This window comes from Doryrhamphus excisus, chromosome 15, assembly GCF_030265055.1.
Source record: "Doryrhamphus excisus isolate RoL2022-K1 chromosome 15, RoL_Dexc_1.0, whole genome shotgun sequence".
In the NCBI taxonomy this organism is placed as follows: domain Eukaryota; kingdom Metazoa; phylum Chordata; class Actinopteri; order Syngnathiformes; family Syngnathidae; genus Doryrhamphus; species Doryrhamphus excisus.
In genome coordinates, this window is record NC_080480.1 from 9,466,089 (window position 1) to 9,486,434 (window position 20,346).

The window sequence follows — 20,346 nt, forward strand, 5'->3', positions numbered from 1 at the left end:
ACAATGCCAGTTGTCCTTTTCCTTGGAGAGGGGACCACTCTCAAGACCACTCACAAGATGGGCATTCTTCGGCCACACGTCAGACCTTATCAGCGTCACCGTTGCCCCCGTGTCTATGAGGGCCGGACAGGACACGCCTTCCACTTCGATTATTACGGAGCTTGAGCCCTTGTCTGACGTGCGCCCCACAGCTCCAATTGCCTCTACGCCCATGTTCACTTGAGACCCCCTGGAGGCGGTAGACACAGTAGCTTGTGGGGGATTAGCTTCTTGGGTCTGCACATCCCCCACTATGCAGGCCCGTGGCTGTTTCCCGACCACTGGGGCGAGCGAGGGCATTCTCTGATCCGGTGGCCAGGCTGGCCACACCCCCAGCACACCCTGACCCCAGGACGTCGGCGTTGTAGCAACTGTAATTACACAGACCTGATCAGTTCTGTGATTTCAGCCACCCAAGGGGGTTTATGGTCATCCTCTTGACTCCCTGCTGCTGACCTCAACGTAGGTGGCAGGACCCTCTCCTCTGCTGCGCTGGAGCACTCGACCATTTCCCTCTCCACAGCCAACTCTAGGGTTTCTTGCAGGGTGCGGGGGTGTAAAAGGTGAACTTGAGCTCTTCATTCTGGAGGCCAGAGAGCTCTGACAAACTAGTCACGTGCCAGCTCACTTTGCACCTCTGGTGGCATGTGAGAGTATACCCGCCTTGAGAGACTCCCAATGGCATAAGCGAGGGCCCGCAGCGGTTCTCCTGCTGTGTGGCATCTGTAACTCAGTTCATTTCTCAGGAGAACCGGCTGTGTGCACTGTCAAAAGCGTCTCTTTAGCGCCCCCACTAGCGCATCATAATGATGGCGACTCTCTGGGTCAAGGAGCAAAAGGCAGGATAAGGCGTCAACACCGTCAACTGTAGGGCTTTATCTTTATTTGACCACTGCTGAGCATTTGCAATCAGCTCAAACTGGGCGTGGAAAGCCTCCCAGTGAAGTAAGTGACGTGATCCCGCGCATGTGCCGAACGGATAGTATCGTTAGGACTGTAGAGTTAATGAGATGGCGTGTATGACATGGAGATTAAAGTCCGCCATGATAGTGTGCAAGAGAGGTGGGCGGCGTAAGGTGAACAATAAAGTATAATGTATTCACTAGCGCTGCACTGAGTACAAAATGGATAAATGTTGTTTAGTGAACACAATGAATATATATGAAAACATGACCAGATATAAAAACATGAACTTACTGGAATATTATTACTGGAATATAATCAATATTTATTAATAACATTCAAGTAAATAACATTAATTCATATCATCATCAAGTGTAAGCACTGCGCATAACTTAATTTTACACTCAGTTCAGAGCTAGTGACTATATTACTACATTACTAGCCCCGCCCAGCTCGCTTTGCTTTCCATCATGGCTGACTTTCTGTTACCATGGTGTACTACACTCTGTTACATGCATTTGTGTTGGAGTCAACTGTCCCACCTATGTCTATGGTCTTTGGTTTATCATAACTTCCTGTTTGTCGTGGCTCTGTGGTGAAAAGGCTTTGCATTTTAAGCTAAATTGCAAAAATGTCAATACATTCAGGTGGAAATAATACTTCGAGAAGTAATGTTGAAGATGATTATGACACAGATGTTAGTGGGATAATCGACAACCCGAAAAGATTCAGGTAAACCCTGCTCTGACAGTTGTCGAATCATGTTATATTTATTTGTTTCATGTGTTATTCTACTGCACCCGATCATACTGCACTCGTATTACTCATCGAGATATTAAGAATACACATTAGTCACGCGAATACGATGCACTCTAAAATGATTATAGTGATGTACAGCAAGCATTAAATCTGTACACTGATTGTATACTCTTGTCAATGTTTGTAAATTCTTGGGAAAGGTAGCTTGTAGTTTATTGTTGAACAGGATGAAAGAAATTTGTGTGTACCCTAGACTATTATTGTGCTTACCAACAGTGACGTGTGTGAGTCATACTCAACATTGTATCCTAGCTAGCTTGCACTAAAAAAGAATCACCATCCACTGTGACTAAATTTTATTTACTGTGTAAGCTGTACCAACGTTCAGGTGCCCTGTTTTTGAAAAGTATAGCAACATTTTGTTGACCATTGATGGTTTCCTTAGGTGTTTTTTGTTTTAAATGGGTGGCATGACATATGCTGTCTGTTTCTCTTACTAGCTTGGAATCCTTGGATCAGCCTGTTGACTCAGACAGTAGTCATGAAGTCGTCAAGTATAGGCCTTCACCATTACCAGGTCGGTGACATGATCAGCAAATATTGCCCCACAATGACTGTAAACGTCCACTGGATCTTGCACTCATCTTTTTTCCCTTTCAGTCAAACATTATGATGCTGATACAACCGAGCCAGTTAGTTGTGCTATTCAGACTTTGGATGAGCTGTTGTCATGGAAGCAAAGTGTGGCAAACCCATTTAATGTGGCAGCCGTCCCTCTGGCAGAGCGGGAACCTGCACTTCGCAGTTGCTCACGTCGCACCTTGGTATCTCATGACATGATGGGTGGATACCTAGATGACAGGTACAGATGTGTATTTAGACTTGACAAGTGTCTGCTTCTCATTTATACAGTCTTTTGGATGAGTTACAGCCTCTTACAAAAGTTACAACACTCCTCGCATTTCAGCAGCCATAATAATCTTCTCAAGGGACAATGCTATAGGAATGGAACTGAGATGTACTTTTGAGAAGTAATGTGTAATAAAAGCTATATGAATTTGGCCTACACTGGATTTTAATTCGATCACGATAATACATGTCACAACCTAACCACAGCTGGCAAAACACAATACTTGCAGCTTTGAAGTCTCTGGAGCTATTATTTGTATTATGCAGTATTTTGTATTTACATTTATCTACAAAATTATATTGTATAATAACAATACATTACTGTGAATATTGTCATTGTATTCTGAGAGCACTGAACTGGTCGCAACTGGACCGTTCAGGTTGTCATAGAAGATGTTTTACCCATCATCCAAACAGCTTTCATTTACCTAGGTGGCTCAGACACCTTTGTCTTCCATTCACATGTTTTTTGTTAGTTAATACCATACAATTGCGCAAGTAGTAAAAATACCAGCCTTCAAGTCATATTTTCCAACTAAAAGTCAACCAACGTTATCATACAGCTAAGCATGTCCAGTAAGATCATTCTGATGCTACTTTCATGCTAGAGTGTGCTGTGCTATATTAGTATTATATTATAATCTTAATATTATACACTAATTAATAGTATACTATAATATTAATATTATAGTTATTAGAAACCCAAATTTCCTTGGGCATTTTGACTGTGGAACAAGTGTACCTAGTGGCTTGGATAGATGCTATTACTGCAATCACTGTGTAACAGGATTTTCCTCTCTGAAGGTTTGTACAGGGGACAGAGGCAGAGGCTCCATATGCCTTCTACCACTGGCAGTACATTGATATTTTCAACTACTTCACACACAACTTAGTGACCATTCCGCCTGCTGTTTGGACCAATGCTGCGCATAAACATGGAGTTCTTGTTCTTGGTAAGCCAAACCCCAAAGTACAGGATATCTCACAAAATTTGCCACAATCTACATAACTCCGTGGCCTGGAGAAACAAAATTACATCGGTTTTATGTAAAAAATAAAAAATGCTTTACAATTCTAACAAGGTGTTCAAAATATATATATTGCATTATTATCATTATTATGTATTTGATAATAATTAGTTAGAATAAGGTAATTAATAATTCTATAATAATATCTATATCTAATATCTAGCACATATAGCTTGTTTTCTCGTGCTAGAATTCACAGAAAAGGGATAGACTGCTTCACCCCAAGTGTGTGAAGGAGCGATATCGCAGGTCCTTTTTTCCTGCAGCTGTCAGACTGTACAACCAGCACTGCTCCCAATAGACTTCTACACCGCTATGTACATCTGTGCAATACTTTGTTTTTATATTCAGTATAGTTATTCCAGACTCCATTCACTGTGCAATATCTGATCAAGCGCCACTTGCAATATTTAGCTCTAAGTGCAATATATTAAGTTCTAAGTGCAGTATTTTTATAATGCCTCATATTTAACTCACTAGCAAGATCTCATAGTGTATAGACTGGTCTTATATTTCATCTTATATTTCATCTTATCTTGCAAACTCTGGGTAAAATTATTAATTTGTTAATAATTGGGTTGTTTATATTGTTTATTTTTTATATTGTGTATTTTGTACTGCTTAGCTGATTCTGTTCTCTTGCTGCTGTGCAATGCTAATTTCCCCACTGAGGGACGAATAAAGGCATATCTTATCTTATCTTAAATATGTGTTCATGTTTCATATAAGGATTGTGAATAATGGGCAAAATTCCCCCAAAAAGTGCAATAGTTTTGAAATACCCGTCTAGCAATTAATCTGCAATTAAACTCCATCCATGTTTTGACATTCTGTTGCATAGTACTTTAATGTACTGAAGTGTACCGTAATATAATGTAGGAGGATATAGCCATTCTTTGCATCTATTTTTAAATTAAACAGCTTTTATTAAGCTTATTTTAAATCTAAAATGTGAAAACATGCACATGCTGGTCAAGTCTTTTAATAAGAATTTATTTGACAGATAGATTAATATATAAATAAGAATGAGTTAGATAAAATCTTGAAAACAATCTCACTAAAATGAAAATATGTGCCTTGATATCTGACCACTTTTGTTTTTTAAGTTTGTGCGCCCTGTTCCATTAACCATTGACAGTGGAAATTGCCACTCAGTCATATTGCTTTTCTTTGTTAACTTTAAAATTCTTAACTTAAAAAAATAAAATAAAAGTTAAAATTCATTAACATTTGTTTTTTTGGGCCTCCAGCTTTCAAACCAGTATTTCAAACCACCTAGGGCTGTGGCTATATTTTCAGGTATTGTACTGAAAATTCCTTTGATTAATCGAGCAATCGGATAAAACATATTTTTGCTTGGATAAAGAGCATTTATACAGTAAATATACAAGTGCATAAGAACAAACTATATTTATCCACCATGCTCAGTGGGTGCATGTCTTGGACTATCATGTTTAGCTCAGCTGCTTGCTTGGGACTACTATGGTGCTTTGTAGATACATGCACCCATCCGAGACTGGAATGCTTGACTGGAAAAAGAGAGATATAATAATTAGTCAGTTGACATTACTAAGACTATATTACATGTTACATTAAGTTGATCGCTGTGTATTTATGAACCCTAAACTTGAACTGGCTGATTAGAAATAAGTCAAATATTTTAGATATAAGAGTTCTAGTTTTTGTTGTGTTCAAACTAAAATTAAGACACCTACTGAAGTGGAACACATTAGGATATTTTATTCATCAATATAGACACATAATAGACACAAAATAGACACAGTATTGTCTGCTAGAAATAACCAGCTTATGATTAGTCCTCAAAGAACTCAACATTTGGACCTTAGAATGCCTGATGGTCAAAGGTTTTGGCTGTAACTGAAATGAAAAATAATAACTGCTGCTGCCTCTGTTTTTTAACATTTCACATGTCTAATATTCTGAATAAACAAGCATTTTTGTGGGATCACAAAAATAAAAAAAGAAGTTAACTTTTTTACTTTTACAGTGCATTCATGTTTTTCTCTGTCTTCATCACTCATTTTTACTTTGTGTCATCCAAACTAAAATTTTATATTGTTCTGCTATTCAGGGACTTTCATCACAGAATGGACTGATGGAGCAGTGACATGTGAGGCGTTCCTTAAAGAAGACTTGTATCAGAAAGTAGCTGATAAGCTTGTTCAAGTTAGTCATTATTATGGCTTTGATGGCTGGCTCATAAACATAGAGAACACACTCAGTGTAAGTTGCTGACTTCTCCACATTTTGGCGATTGCTTTCTTGCATTATATCTTGTGTATTTACAGTATAACATAAAAAACTAAACATTAACTTCACCAATATAGGGAAAAGGGGACCTATTTTTAAAGGGAAATATTATGCTTTTTCCTCTTTTCTGACCTATAAATGTAGGTAGAATGTTGTATTCCCCTATTAAACGTTTGTGCATTTGGAAGCTAGCCTTGAAAGAAGTTTGGGATGTCTCTGAATGCTCTGTTTCAGAGAGTTTTTTCTAACACTGGCTCCCTGTGATGTCAAATTAATAGTCAAATTAATTTTTACAGTTTTCATCTGATCAAATTTTGCCTTTGTCATTATGCCAACATTAACATGCTTTGTATGGATCACACATTCTATATTCTGTTGTCTGCTTGCAGGAGGTTGCAGTGAAGTATACACCTGTGTTCCTACGCTATCTCACAGATCAGATGCATGAACGAATTCCTGGCAGCATGGTCCTGTGGTACGACAGTGTCATAGAGACTGGAGAGCTTAAATGGCAAAATGAATTAAATCAGTCCAACAGGTAAAATTTGACCAAAGTACCTCATTACAGTCATGTAAATTAAAGGAATGGACTAGAATACCTTTATTGTACCTTTAATGTCATCGCACAAAGTACAACAATATAAAAAAACTAAAAATAATGCCGATACTAACGGTAAAGGTAGAGTACATTTTCATGTTCAGCCAGTCACTGCCAGAGTTGATGTAGGTGGGTGTTACAAACTTCAATGCGCCACAAATATCATTGATCTAAAAGGGGTAGCGCGCAGGTCACACAGCTAGGAGACCCGAGTTCCACCCTCGGCCATCTCTGTGTGGAGTTTGCATGGAGTTTGTGTGGAGTTCCCCGTGCATGCGTGAGTTTTTGTCCGGGGACTACGGTTTCCTCCCACATTCCGAAAACATGTTAGGTTAATTGACGACTCCAAATTGTCCCTAGGTATGAATGTGACTGTGGTGTGAATGATTGTTTGTGCCCTGTGATTGGCTGGCGACCAGTCCAGGGTGTACCCTGCCTCTCGCCCAACGACAGCTGGGATAGGCTCCAGCACCCTCGCAACCGTCGTGAGGATAAACGGTAGAAAATGAATGAATGATCTAAAAGGCAAAAACTTACAAGTGAAATGTATATTATGTCCCAGAGCCAAGTGGTTGTCCGCTTTTGTTGAGGGTACCTCTAATCTCAATAGCACTACAAAGCTAAATATGAATTCTCTGACATATGTGAGGTTTAAGTGCCGTCCTGCCTTCAAAGAGACTGGCAGAATCAATTTTTTCACTGAAATTTCCCCTGTGGGACTAACAAAGGCTTATCTTAAGTGATTACATTTAAGAAGGAGTAATTCTGTTGCTAATTCAATATTTTTTTCTGAAAGTAAATAGTGGCTATAACTAATTCCTTTTTGAATATAATTTGCCTAACACAATTAATGACACTCAACTTGTAACTTGCTACAGTTACACCTTGGATGTAAACCAACTGCCATCTGTAATATTTTATGGGCCGAATGGCATGTTCTTGCGCCTGCAGGCTGCTATTTCACTCAAATATGCATGTTATTTGCCGTACTCAAACTCATGCGGACATATCACTTATATAGTGCTACTCTGTCTTTTTACAACAGGGTTTTTTTCAATGCATGTGATGGTTTCTTCACCAACTACAACTGGACAGCGCAAAACCTGCAGTGGATGACTGCTAACAATCACACCCATGGCCGCCAGGCTGACATCTATGTGGGGGTGGATGTTTTTGGTCGTGGCGAGGTGGTGGGAGGGATGTTCGAAACCAATAAGGTACAAACTCTATATTGTTTGTACTCACACATGCGTATGTACCTGTATATACATTGGGGGAAAAGTATTTAATCCCCTGTTGATTTGATAGGATTAACCCATTACAAAAATACAGCTAGTCCAGAATTTTTATGTTTGGAAATGAGGTCATTTTTGCAAAATGAATGGAAATGGTAGCATCTTTATCATCACACTTCTCAAGACTTCATTCAGGCTGTGGACTTTGTGTAATTCAGAAGCATGTCATGACAAAATGTCTGTGTCTCCACAATAATCGTTACATTGTAAGCAAATCATTCACTGCAAGCACCTTCTCGTTTATACAGGCACTGGAAATCATCCGAAAGTACAACTTTTCTGCCGCCATCTTTGCTCCTGGTTGGGTGTACGAGACCCAAGACAAGACTGAGTTTCGCCATAATCAGGATAAGTAAGATAACCACAAAAGATTGCTTAAAATACATGTGCATTCTGGTTCATTTTGCACTGAGTAAAGTGAAATCTTAGTAAGATTAAATATCTTCGAACAAGTTATATTGGGGTTCTATGTAATTGGGTAAGACATTTTGTTTTAGGGCTGTGTAATTGGGTAAGACAGTTTGTTTTAGGGCTGCACGGTGGACACAGCTAGGAGACCTGGGTTAAATTCCACCCTCGGACATCTCTGTATGGAGTATGCATGTTCTCCCTGTGCATGTGTGGGTTTTTTCCGGGTGCTCCCGTTTCCTCCCACATTCCAAAAACATGCATGTTAGGTTAATTGGCAAAATTGTCCATAGGTATGAATGTGAGTGTGAATGGTTGTTTGTCTATATGTGCCCTGTGATTGGCTGTGCAACCAGTTCAGGGTATACCCAGCCTCTCGCCCGAAGACAGCTGGGATAGGCTTCAGCACGCCCGCGACCCCCGTGAGGATAAGTGGTAGAAAATGAATGAATTTATTTTGTTTTAGCATTTTTTTAGCATTTACTTGTTAAGTGTTGTGGGAGATTTATTTGCTTAAGCTATTTTAACTTGAGACCCCAGATTTTATTTCCTTTTTTGGATTATGTATGAATATTATATTATGGATGTACATAGTAAAAGGTCACCATTAATATCAAGAAAAAAAGAAAATTGAATATAATATATAAAATATATACGTATGATATACATAATATATAAAAGAAAAGTGATATTCAACACAAACCAATTGAAAAAATTGAAAGAAAATTGGCAAGATTTCATAAAGAAAAGAAAAGAAAAATATATATACACACTATATATCCTGTAACAGGATACACATTGGCAATAAAACACACCTGCCATTCAGTCACATGTTCCATTTTGTTTTACATTTAACCTTTATTTGACCAGATAAATCCCATTGAGATTAAGATCTCATTTACAAAGGTGACCTGACCAGGAGGTCAACAGCACACATCATAATAAATACTGTTTTAAAAAAATCAAGAAAAGTAATTAAAAACACAGGAATTGTTCTCTACTTCTCAAAAAGCTTTGACGAAGATCAGTTCTGACATTTTCAGTTCGGTCGGTATGCAGTGGAGGCAGCATAAGAAAAAGCTCTTTACATTTAGGTACTCATTTAGATGATGAATTTTGCAAGACCATAAGGCATAGGTGCTCAGTGATTTCTGCAGCAGAGAGCATAGGTCGGTGAATCAACAGCATCTAATGAGCATACCTACCTACTCATATTACCAATATTTACAGACACCAATATTTTTTGTCACACGAAAAATGGGTCAAACCCTACTCTACAATTGTATGTAATCCACATTGTTTTCTGCATGTACAACCAGAATTATTCTCTATGAAAATGTATTAAAATTTGTATATTTCAGTTTTCGACTTTTTAGAATGGATTAATGGCAAAAACCAAGGTTCCACTGTGTTTGACTTTTTATGGTATAGAGAATAAATGACTGGGATTACCTTTTTGAAACAAGTCTGTTCTGTCTGTAGATTCTGGGATCTGCTGAAAAACAGTCTATACATTCATCGTCCATCTGTACCACTGCCCTTCATTTCTTCATTTTGTCAGGGCTTTGGGAATGCTGTCCATTGGAAAGGAAAGGTAAAGTACCAAAATGTGTGGAATTTTCCACACAAAAGCACCAATGTGCCATGTACCACTTGTATTACCACTGCGACTGTTCTTCTTTTTGTAGTTCTTTATGTCTATTTTGATATTAGTTGGTGTTTGGTGGGTGTGGATGCTGGAAGTCTAGGACTGTTCTGTATCGTACTGGGAACCAGGTTTTAGTTGAGCAAAGTAGAGCAATGTTAAAAGTGGGCATGCACTGTGTGAAAGCTCTTTTCAAGCTTGATTCTGTGTTTTTGGACAATGTTAATTGGAAAAAAGGAATAAAATGAGTTCAGCAGCTTTTTTTCCCTCATGTACTGAACGTCAGTGGGAAACAAACAGGAAGTGGTTCAACTTATCTGCCCAAGAAATGCAGCCATGGTACTACCGCGAGGAGCTGGGGGGTCTGGGCTGGGTGAGGAGCCGTGGTTGCCCAGAGGATGCCTGGAATGGAGCATCTTCATTACTGCTAGATGGATTCATTCCTGCAAGTCATACTTCACCAGTTTGTGCCAGGTCTTTCATCAATTTCTTTTGTCATATGTGGCTTTTAGAGGTCCTGTCATCTTTCCGGTTCTTGTGCTAATTACAATTACAGGATCTTCTCCCTTCATGTGCCTCTTGCATCCAAGACCCTGGTCAGCATGGTATACAAGTCATTGTCTCACGTCACAGTATCGCTGGAGCTCAGGATGACACATACTGGTGATTTCCCAGAGGAGCACAGCCATCATATGAAATGTAGGCTTTCCTCTTTTATTAGTTTATAAATATTTATAGTCCTGGAAGCTTGACAACTAGCTACACGCATACGGGGGAAAAGCCACACAATATGGAGTGTTGACCATTGGGGTGAAATATGTGGTGGACCAACTACACCCCTGTCCAGGCTCGTATGATTTCTAAAGGGACGATTGTGTGCTGGTGTGCATCCACCAATCACATTTTTTATACTTTTTTGTGCACATATATTCTCTGTAAATCTGTTTTATAAACGCGCACATTCTCATAAAATCAACAAACAACCCCTGACACCATGAGACGATTCCTACCCATATGATGACATGGCTTTTGCTATATCATTTATACTCCAAGGATGTTCTTGTTTGTGTCTTGATTAAGAGTTTCATGTTGGCTCTTAAATATTATTTCAAATGTTTATCTTACAGTAACAAGTATTTCTCCAGCTCTACTCGATGAAGAAGATGAGTCAGTACGGCAGTTGACACATCTACATGGAAATTTGGATACCGGTTGGACAGTGAGGTGAAAACAATTAAAATATATAATTTAATAAACATTTTCAATCTCTGGGGAAAACGTTTTGGTGAATTACATAAAGCAGGAGTGTCCAAAGTGCTACCGCTGCTCGTTTTGTGATGGGCCCGTGGCATTAAAAAAATAAAACTGTAAACTGACAAGACAGTTTAAAAAATTCACGTCACTAAAAATAATTCCTTTTTTTAATGGCTAAGTAGTTTTACAGTTTGGATTCGTTGTCCTGAACCCCCTCTATACTCCAACCCCATCCTTAAAAAAACAAATATGCAGAGAAGTACTTAGTACAGATGATGGGTGCAATATTTGACTCTGAAAGGTCTCTTTATTTTCATGTTTTTAGGTTTTGGAAGTTGGACTTTTTGGGCTTTATTCTTCAAGAAGTTTTGGTAAACATCCAGCCAGTTGGCAAACCTTGTGACACATCCTTCAGCTGCAGGCTTGGAGAAATTGCGGTGAGAACATCCAAGCTGTGTTTTATTAGGCTATTGTTAAATTGCGCTAATTTATTGGTTGGCAGATTGTTTTGTCATTGTTTCAGATTCTTTTATCCCCTTTTAAAATGCCCTCCAATGGAATTACATCATTCCTAAATGATGGAAATCCCACAGTTACAGATTAGATCACCAGTCATGTCTTGTGTATGTCAACCTCTAGATAAAATAGATCCTGGACCGTAGCCTGGTCTGGGGGATTTTGAACAGTTTGTGTCTGGGGTGTCAGTGTAATCAGCAATGATTAAAGGGTTGCATCCTCGGCCAGTGCAAGGTCATATCGCTACACATGATATGTGAAGAAGAAATAAGTCTGTTCTTCACTGACAATGTTGAATTCTTTCCTCATACTCGTTTTGATTTTTTCCCCTTGCTTCCATAAGTTCCTAGATCCAGCCCGTCAACAGACAGCCCCTGAGAAGGTTCAGGACTTTCGTATTTATGACACAGTGTGGCTGCGTGGTGCTGGGTCTTCCCCAGGGTCCCCTGATTGTTGCCTGTATCTCAACGCCACACTATGCTGGGAGTACCCAACCGACCTTGTACGGCATTTTAAGGTATACTATCGCCAGCTTGGTGGGCCGAATCCCAGAATGTCTGCGGGTCAGCTTGTTGTGGTGGGCCGGGCATATTCAAAATTGTTTAGGATAACAGAACTCCCAGTCCTTGAGCCCCCAGGCCTGCTGGAACTGTTGGTGGAGCCAATCACAAGGAAGGCGTCCCCACTGCCAGAGAGCTGCTGGGCAAGAAGAACTGTTAGCTACACTGACACTGAATGTAAAAACTGTTGAAAAGTCCAATCCATCATGTCACAATATGATATTCGCTATGAGAAAAAGCTGTATCTTCAGATTCAGATGTATATTGTTTTCACAAAGATTAGAGATGAATAAAGATTTGATCAAAGCATGATATACTGTCTGGTATACTTCAGAGGAACCCGTTTTTGTCAACAACCTGCGCAAGTCAACCAACTCATGAAGTGTTCTATGTAAGTCAGGGAGGCAGGTGAGGCTCTTCACCTGTCATCATAAATATTAATGTTTGTCCATTGACCTGTATTATAAATGTATCTTCCATCTGATTCCAGTGTTTTTTTTACAAACATTTTCTTCATTAAAATAGCTGAATTTGCACATTTCCAGAAATGAATGAACTCTAAAATGGGCTTAGTGCTCAAGTCCTGCCTGTCTGAATGCACTATTTTTTCCATGGTTGTTTAATCACACTCACCAGCAATTTCAGACTTTTACAATAAAGTAATGTTTCTACCTAAAGTCCGTTTTTCAGTTACTAAAAAATGATTGCGACCAAAAAGTATTTTAAAACTACAATGAAACTAAAACTCTTAACATAAAAAGAAAAACCAAGGAGCACAATTCACCGGCTGACTTTTTTTTAAGTCATACCGCAATGAAAAACTCCCCTGCAAAAAAAAGTGATTAAAAAGAAATTTATATATCTATATATATAGAAAAAAGAAAATATTGTGAACATGACCCCCCCCCCACTAACCAAATACCAGCCAGAAGTGCATACACTTCTACACAAGTTCCCAAGCCTTACTTAAACGTTTTATTACTGCAACTGTATCGCTTTTTACTATCACGGTTTATGTCTTCATTGTTACCATTACCACTGGTAAGTTTGTTTCATTTCAGTGATATCTCCATTGTGACCCTTAGCCATCATTGACATTTAACTGATGCAGTCCTGTTTGTCACTGTTGTTGTGACAATACAATGAATGAATACAATTACCATGAACATAGACGGGCATTTGCTCACGCATGTAAATGGGTTATTCATATTTTTTTTAGAAACTGATGTAATGAGCACCCATGCACTACACTATACCCTATAATCCCCTCTACACGGAAATACCAGATTTTTGATTTCAGAATTCTAACCTTTATGATCAGTGCTGAAATTGAAATCAAAGGCCATAAAAGCACAGTTTGAAGGTAACGCATTTTCTACCAGTAATGGACAGTGTTGCAATATGACAAAGACTCAGTTCTTAAAAGACTAGCATTTGTTTAATTGGGATAAATATTCCAAGAGAAAAATCTATTGTATGGAATCAAAAATCTGGTATGCCCTTGACTACTCAGCATCATGAGCATGACACACCCCATGACCTGTTAAGTCTGTCCTTCAAAATAAAATCTCAAAGCATTGAAGTGTTGACTCTAGTAACACTGAAATCCAGGCCATTTAACTACAAGTGTATGTTAACTTTAATTTCTTTTGACACTCAATTCAAAACGTTTAAGTCAATTCTGTAGATCTGTATAAAAAAATAAAAAATCTAAAGTCCCTGAAATCTCTCAGTATGCTAAACCTTTGGTGGAAAACACCCCAACTGTACATGCATGTTCATGTGTCATGTCAACATACCAGGTTACCAGGAGAACACACAGAACAAATGTATACCATAGTACATAAACGGAAAATGAGCCCAGATGGCAAAACAAATTGTTTTTATTGAAAACAACATGACAGTCAGGCTTAGGCAATGCTGCCAGCATTAGATGCAATTCTGGGCCATAGGTCAGCACACTCCTTTGCCACTGGGCCAGTGATGGCAGAACCTGTAGAAACACAAAGTGCATTATTTATCCACTTGATAGGCTGATGTTTTTCCCCTTTAATTACAAGCCACTCTTTGGTGTTTTGAGTTTGAGGGCTTTGGTGTCAAAATAGGTATTCCCCATGATGCCTGTTGCAAGCCAACGCATATAAACTTGTTTTGTTGCGCTATAATGCACAGAAAAAGGAAAGATGTGTTCATGTTTCACATAAGGATCGTGAATGATGGGCAAAATCCCCACCAAAAAAATTTAATATTGTCAGACGCGGCCAGCAAAAAGGTTGTACCATACCCGATTGAGAGCAGCAGAAACAAGTTTTACTGCTATCTCGCCCAAAGTTATGAACTTAATATCCTCTTGCTTGACAACTCACCCTGTCACAGTTCATACAGAGCAAGTGCTTTTAGAAGAGGGTAGCTTTTTTTCTTCATCAAAACCATTAGAAAGTGAACCCACCTTTCATTTCTCCTTTATTGTTTACAATGACGCCTGCATTGTCCTCAAAGTAAAGAAACACTCCATCCTTTCGGCGATATGACTTCCGCTGCCTTATCACCACCGCAGGATGTACTGTTGAGAGCAAACTTACTTAGTGCACACATCAACTTGCCCATTCCCAAATACATTTGTTTTGCACATATAGTTGCTTCCAAGCACAGAAAGGTCTGGACAAATCCATTATTTTCTTCAATTAATCAATTTTTGTTTACTCTCCCTCTACACATACACTATCTCAGGGGTGTCAAACATAACGACCCCAAGACAATTTCATAAAGTATAAAAATAAATAGCATTTTTTCAATCAAATTAATTGCTGTTCTAATTATGTCCACTGGATGGCGCTATAGTAACTGTTGAGCAAGGAAACTATACTAGGGCAGAGCAAGTCAAGTGCAGACAGCCACATTGTGTTTAACCCACATTTATCTCGGCTTCCAAGTAAGGACTAAGGATCGATCGATACATCGGCCGACCGATATATCGGGCCGATATTTGCGTTCTTTACTTGAATCGGCATCAGCCAGTAAGCGCATGGGTTCGCTGATTTTTTTTTAGTTTTAAAGACATATATTTATTTACTTCATAGACAATCCTTGAATACAACTTTTCTTTACTTAAGTGTTTACTGGAATGTGTGTTTAAGAAAGCTGAATCCTACTGTGTTCAGTGTTTACATTTCAATAAGTGTTTAAAACTTGAGACCTGTAATATTTGTGTCATTTTCTCATGTAAATTGAGGGAGCAAAAGTAGTATCGGCCACAAATATCGGCCCAAGCAAAATTGGCAGTCCATAATTGGCCATCGGCTGGGGGTGATGGGGAAAAAATCTTTATCGGCCCCAAAAAAAATCTACATCACTGTACCTACTAAGGACAGCCCTGCGTCTTAACAGACACGGAATCAGATCCTCCCGCTCAGCGCAGGTGAAATTCTTTTGGGTTTACTACTAGACTTCCGCAATGCTCTGGATTAGGTTAAGTAAGCTATAGCCCAGGACAGTTACCACTGTAGCCTTCATGTAAACCTATAGGCCTATAATGTGTTATTGTTATGTGGGATCTCCCTCTCTCAGCCATGCCTTTTGGTAAAAAAATGGTAATGTAATTGTTTTATTTCATTTGAACATGCATCAGATTACAATTGAGTGCATCACAATCACTTCAGTCCCACATGTCCAAAAGGAGTAGGAAGAAGCAAAGCTTATTAAATCTTACCACTGCATCTGGTTCTTTTACAATCAGTAACTGTTACATTTGTTCACTTCCTGCTTTCCATTAATACAGTTTAAGGTTGTTTTTTTTTAAATAATGTACCTCGTACCGAAGTATGAGGTGATATGACATAATGGGTAACATAGTAAGTGTCAATATAGTGATATATATAGCACATCATGACTGGTTCAAGACTCACCATCCTTGTATTTAGCAAACAACTGCTGTATTGTTTCTTGAATTGGCTCATTGTTGCATTGTTTGAGGTCCTTACTCAATCCATTCCATAGTTTGATTCCACATACTGAAATGCTATGGCTTTAACGTAGTCCTAGCATATAAGTGTTTCAAAATTTAGTTCTTCCCTGAGATCATATTTCTCCTCTTGTAGAGAAGTATTGGATGACATTTTTAGGTAATTGGTTATTTTTTTTAGCTTTATGCATTATTTTAGCTGTTTGAAGATTAACTATATCAGCAAGTTTAAGTATTTGTGATTTTAGAAACAAGGTCAGCAATGAGTCTACTTTGTTCTTTGATTAAATGACTAGTAGTTAATAATGATGGTTTATTTTCATGTTTAAAAGAGGGAAATGTAGCAATTTTTTTGTTTTAGAGAATAGCCTATTGGTTCTTATTTTGTTAAGATAGAGTCCTGACGCCTCTGTGTAGGCCTATTTCTATTGTTTAACAGTCGCACATTTAAATTGTAAATGGCGCAAGACGTGGATTAAAGTTCTCAAATTATTATTATTCAGGATTTTTTGTTCTGTCTAAAAGAGGCGGAAAATAGTAGTCACTGGCTTTTATTTTGTGAGGTGTTTCAGCCCGACGCCTTGAGGTGTAATTGTTGAACAGTTGCACATTTAAACTGTAGCCTAAATTATGCAGGAGGATTGTTTGATTAAAAGGTTCTTGAAATAAATTCTTAATTGAGAAAAAAAAAATTCTATCAGACATTTCTTAATGGTTAAATTGATAATTGATTCCAAATGATTATGATCAAAAAGCTTGTCGTAAATGCCCATCCCTACTCTGGATCTTTAAAAAAAAAAAAAAAAAAGAAAAGTACAACGACCGTATTACTGCGTCCAACCTCAGAAGCAATGGCACGCTGCCTTTGGCCTTGTTTAGGCAGCTCGACAATCCGACCGCGTTCAAAAGAGAAAGCTTCTTAGCATCAGGGGGCATGACCATGTGAATGTCTGGCACTAAATAAGAATTTTGAGCAGATTTGGGCTTTTAAAGCCTGTGGTGTTAAAGCTTTCAGGTGAAAAACAATCTTCAGTTTATTAAATGTTGTCTCACTCCTGCTTTTGCATATTGAAGCTCTACTTAAATCATTAAGGTCCAAATGTGCAAAATGCATAATCCAGCAATTTTTCCAATTGGTCTTGAGATTTTTATCAAGCCTGTATACTGATCTGGCACAGTACGAACGCAACTTTTTTCCAAAAGCGCCCCCCAAAAAAACAAACCTCAGCAACATTCCCACGTGGACAGGGTCTTAAGTCAAGACTACATTTATTCCTTTAAAATTGCATGCTAATTTACTTCAAAACGTTCACTCACCCTTCTTCCTGAGCTCTGGTTTGCCCTTCTTGACTGTTGCCATTACCATGTCACCCACTCCGGCAGCAGGCAGACGGTTCAGACGCCCTTTGATGCCCTTCACAGAGATGATATACAGGTTCTTGGCACCTTAAAAAATACCAGTAAGACATGTTGTGTAACAGTTCAACTCATATGGCTTAAGTGTGTAATACCCATGCTTGAGGTAACTTGTCCAAAACACCAGAAAAAAAACACCATCAGAGGATCTAATCATTATCTCCCTTATAGATTCCACATTACAATATAATGAAATGGGTCATCGAGTGCCCATTCAATTTCCCCTCATGAGCAAGACATGCTAAGGCATCATGTCTCATCATTGATTGAGATTGGTCAGTCATAAGTTGTCTGCCATCTCACCCATAATGATGACATCGCTATCCCCTTCATCGACAACTCACTTGGTCACCAAATAGACAAAGCAAGTGCTTTTTGGAAGGGGTTATATGCCTCTTGTGATGTGCTCATTCCTGTTGACGAGGTACAAGAAATGTCTGGGTTCTACACTGCCCACAGCAACAGAGTTAGAATAAGAGCAATAAAGGTTTTTAATGTATTGATTCATAACCACTACTTAAAGCATACCTGTGTTATCTGCGCAGTTAATAACTGCTCCCACTGGAAGACCCAACGAGATGCGGAACTTCGCTCCGGATGAACCACCACGTCCTGCAATTAGAAGCATCCTTCGGTATTGTACAACTTCAAGCATAACTCCATTTCAGAATCACCTCCTACGGTCATCTTGAACCCAGTCTTTTTCCAATTGCTTCTTGCACTGATATGGTTTTGAATTTTTAATGTGGATTTGTGGACAACATTCTGGATCAATTTTTAGCAACAGTTGCGCCGCTACCTAGGCAGTGCCAACTTTTGACCATGCTGCAAGAATTATGTGTGTGTGTGGGTGTGTGTGTGTGTGTATGTATGTATATATATATATATATATAACTAAAATTGTGTCAGACATGTGTCACCAATAAAACTTCAGGGGCAGGCTTTGCGTTTGGCAACAGCTTCTCTGCACTTGTTTGATGGTCAGGTTGTGAAGCACGTAGCAAAATGATATGGTCTGCACTGGACAGGCACAGCCATAGCTATGTGGCTTTCCACTGTCCTGCCACTAGGTAGGGATGCACTAGGCAAAAATGTTGACTGCTCTTTCCCAAAGTCAAAGCTTATGTGTGACCATCTTGTTGTTCCTGAAACAGAAAAAGGTCTACTTCATGGTCACAATAAAGAAGCTGAAATCAGCATATTTACATGAATGAAAGGAAACGCTCCTAAAATAGTTGTCAATTGCAGCTCTAATTTAAGATAATTACCAGATTCATTGGTAAATATGTCACCAATTCCAGGTTTATTATTTGGTCTCAATGTTCCCTTGCGACCAAACCTGCTACAATACGTTCAATAATACAATGCACTATTTTGTTATCATGCCAAAAATTATAGACTTACCGGCCTGGATAGGGTACAAACCTGAAACTAATCCAAAATCTGATGTAACGCTTTAAATCAGGGGTGGGCAAACTGTTTGACTTGATTGGTTTAGCAAAATTGACGGGGGGGGGGGCTACAATATATTTTACATGTAACAGTCGACGTGGAATTATTGTATCTGTCAAAGTGTCATGCAATCTGCTATGGACATTTGTGTCCCTTTTTTCAGGAGCACTTTGTACACAGCAGACCACGTCAAATAACCAAATTAATAAAACAGCTACTTAATCCATCAAAAGGTTAGTTCAAGCCATGATGCCAGGTTGTATGTTCGGTTTAAATGAAATACTTTGAAAAGAACAGGGGGCCGTATTCAAACACTTGGCGAGCCGGATGTGGCCCTGCCTAAAATGATGCAGCCTTTGACAAAGTCCACGCGAACCGCGAATCTATATAACGTAACAATAACTGCTTCCACTGTACTGCGCCTCGGATCGAGCCAACGTAAAATAGCCATTATTGCGGAGATTTCCAGTACAAACCGCCAATTGGTAGCGTTACCATTCGTCGTTTATTTACGAACAAGCCTGTGGGTCGACTTAAAAGCTCCCAAGTGTCTCAGTCTCGTTCAGGCCACAGATAAGTTAGCATTAGCTATCTCGAACAAATTGCAGGTTTCAAACAAAGCATTATACCGACTTAGCCTACATTTTACCCTTTCAGGACAACGCAGAAGAAAGTAATTGGGGTACGATGTAGTAATTGATAATAAAAAGAGGATGCCTCACATTATTTTATGTACGATAGAACCACCACTATTTAAGTACGAAAAGTGCCGTGATCAACAACAAAACTGTACAAAAAGCTAAGTAATAAAATACAAGACACAACAAATACACGATTACATTCGATCGGCAAATGGGAGAAGCAGATGGCGACAGATTTTACAATACGGTTTCCTCACCTCTCTTCGACATCGCTGCACAGGGGAAAGAGATCGAAGGCGGAAGAAAATCTAGCAAATAAAGAATTCTACATCCGGGTCGTGACACAGGCATGTGCTGCATTTACAACCATCGGAAACAGGAGCGTTGATGTGGTATTGTTACCACTACTGTCGTGAACATTTTTGGTCTGGACAAAGACAATATATATTTATATTTATATTTATATTTATATTTATATTTATATTTATATTTATATTATATATATATATATATATATATATATATATATATATATATATATATATATATATATATTTATATTTATATTTATATTTATATTTATATTTATATTTATATTTATATATATATATATTGTCTTTGTCCAGACCAAAAATGTTCACGTATGTTCATGCATATATATATATATATATATATATATATATATATATAT

At 38.5% G+C, this 20,346-nt stretch overlaps 2 protein-coding genes across 2 annotated transcripts; one reads left to right on the top strand and one right to left on the bottom strand.

The window, feature by feature from the left end:
• The first annotated feature begins 1,456 nt into the window (after positions 1 to 1,456).
• On the top strand, positions 1,457 to 12,833 carry engase (endo-beta-N-acetylglucosaminidase). The gene is made up of 14 exons (XM_058049671.1): positions 1,457 to 1,674; positions 2,202 to 2,278; positions 2,362 to 2,563; positions 3,415 to 3,563; positions 5,731 to 5,882; positions 6,299 to 6,447; positions 7,553 to 7,724; positions 8,051 to 8,154; positions 9,693 to 9,804; positions 10,142 to 10,329; positions 10,412 to 10,554; positions 10,983 to 11,079; positions 11,435 to 11,546; positions 11,969 to 12,833. The coding sequence occupies exons 1-14, from the start codon at positions 1,574 to 1,576 to the stop codon at positions 12,374 to 12,376; spliced, it is 2,166 nt and encodes a 721-aa protein (XP_057905654.1). The 5' UTR covers positions 1,457 to 1,573; the 3' UTR covers positions 12,377 to 12,833.
• Positions 12,834 to 14,050: 1,217 nt separating this feature from the next.
• Positions 14,051 to 19,994, bottom strand: rpl23 (ribosomal protein L23). Its single transcript, XM_058049687.1, has 5 exons — positions 19,913 to 19,994; positions 18,091 to 18,174; positions 17,464 to 17,592; positions 14,635 to 14,748; positions 14,051 to 14,178 (listed from the first exon to the last, which is right to left on the bottom strand). Exons 1-5 carry the CDS (start codon positions 19,923 to 19,925, stop codon positions 14,096 to 14,098), a joined length of 423 nt encoding a protein of 140 aa, XP_057905670.1. The 5' UTR covers positions 19,926 to 19,994; the 3' UTR covers positions 14,051 to 14,095.
• Between the last annotated feature and the right edge of the window lie 352 nt (positions 19,995 to 20,346).

Excerpts from the sequence above, each read along its gene's own strand:
- engase (XM_058049671.1), top strand. The coding sequence starts at position 1,574 with ATGTCAATACATTCAGGTGGAAATAATACTTCGAGAAGTAATGTTGAA. Across the intron at positions 2,564-3,414 it reads GGTGGATACCTAGATGACAG|GTTTGTACAGGGGACAGAGG; the intron begins GTACAGATGTGT and ends TCCTCTCTGAAG. Across the intron at positions 3,564-5,730 it reads ACATGGAGTTCTTGTTCTTG|GGACTTTCATCACAGAATGG; the intron begins GTAAGCCAAACC and ends TCTGCTATTCAG.
- rpl23 (XM_058049687.1), bottom strand. Across the intron at positions 17,593-18,090 it reads TAACTGCGCAGATAACACAG|GTGCCAAGAACCTGTATATC; the intron begins GTATGCTTTAAG and ends GTATTTTTTAAG. Across the intron at positions 14,749-17,463 it reads ACCAGAGCTCAGGAAGAAGG|TACATCCTGCGGTGGTGATA; the intron begins GTGAGTGAACGT and ends TGCTCTCAACAG.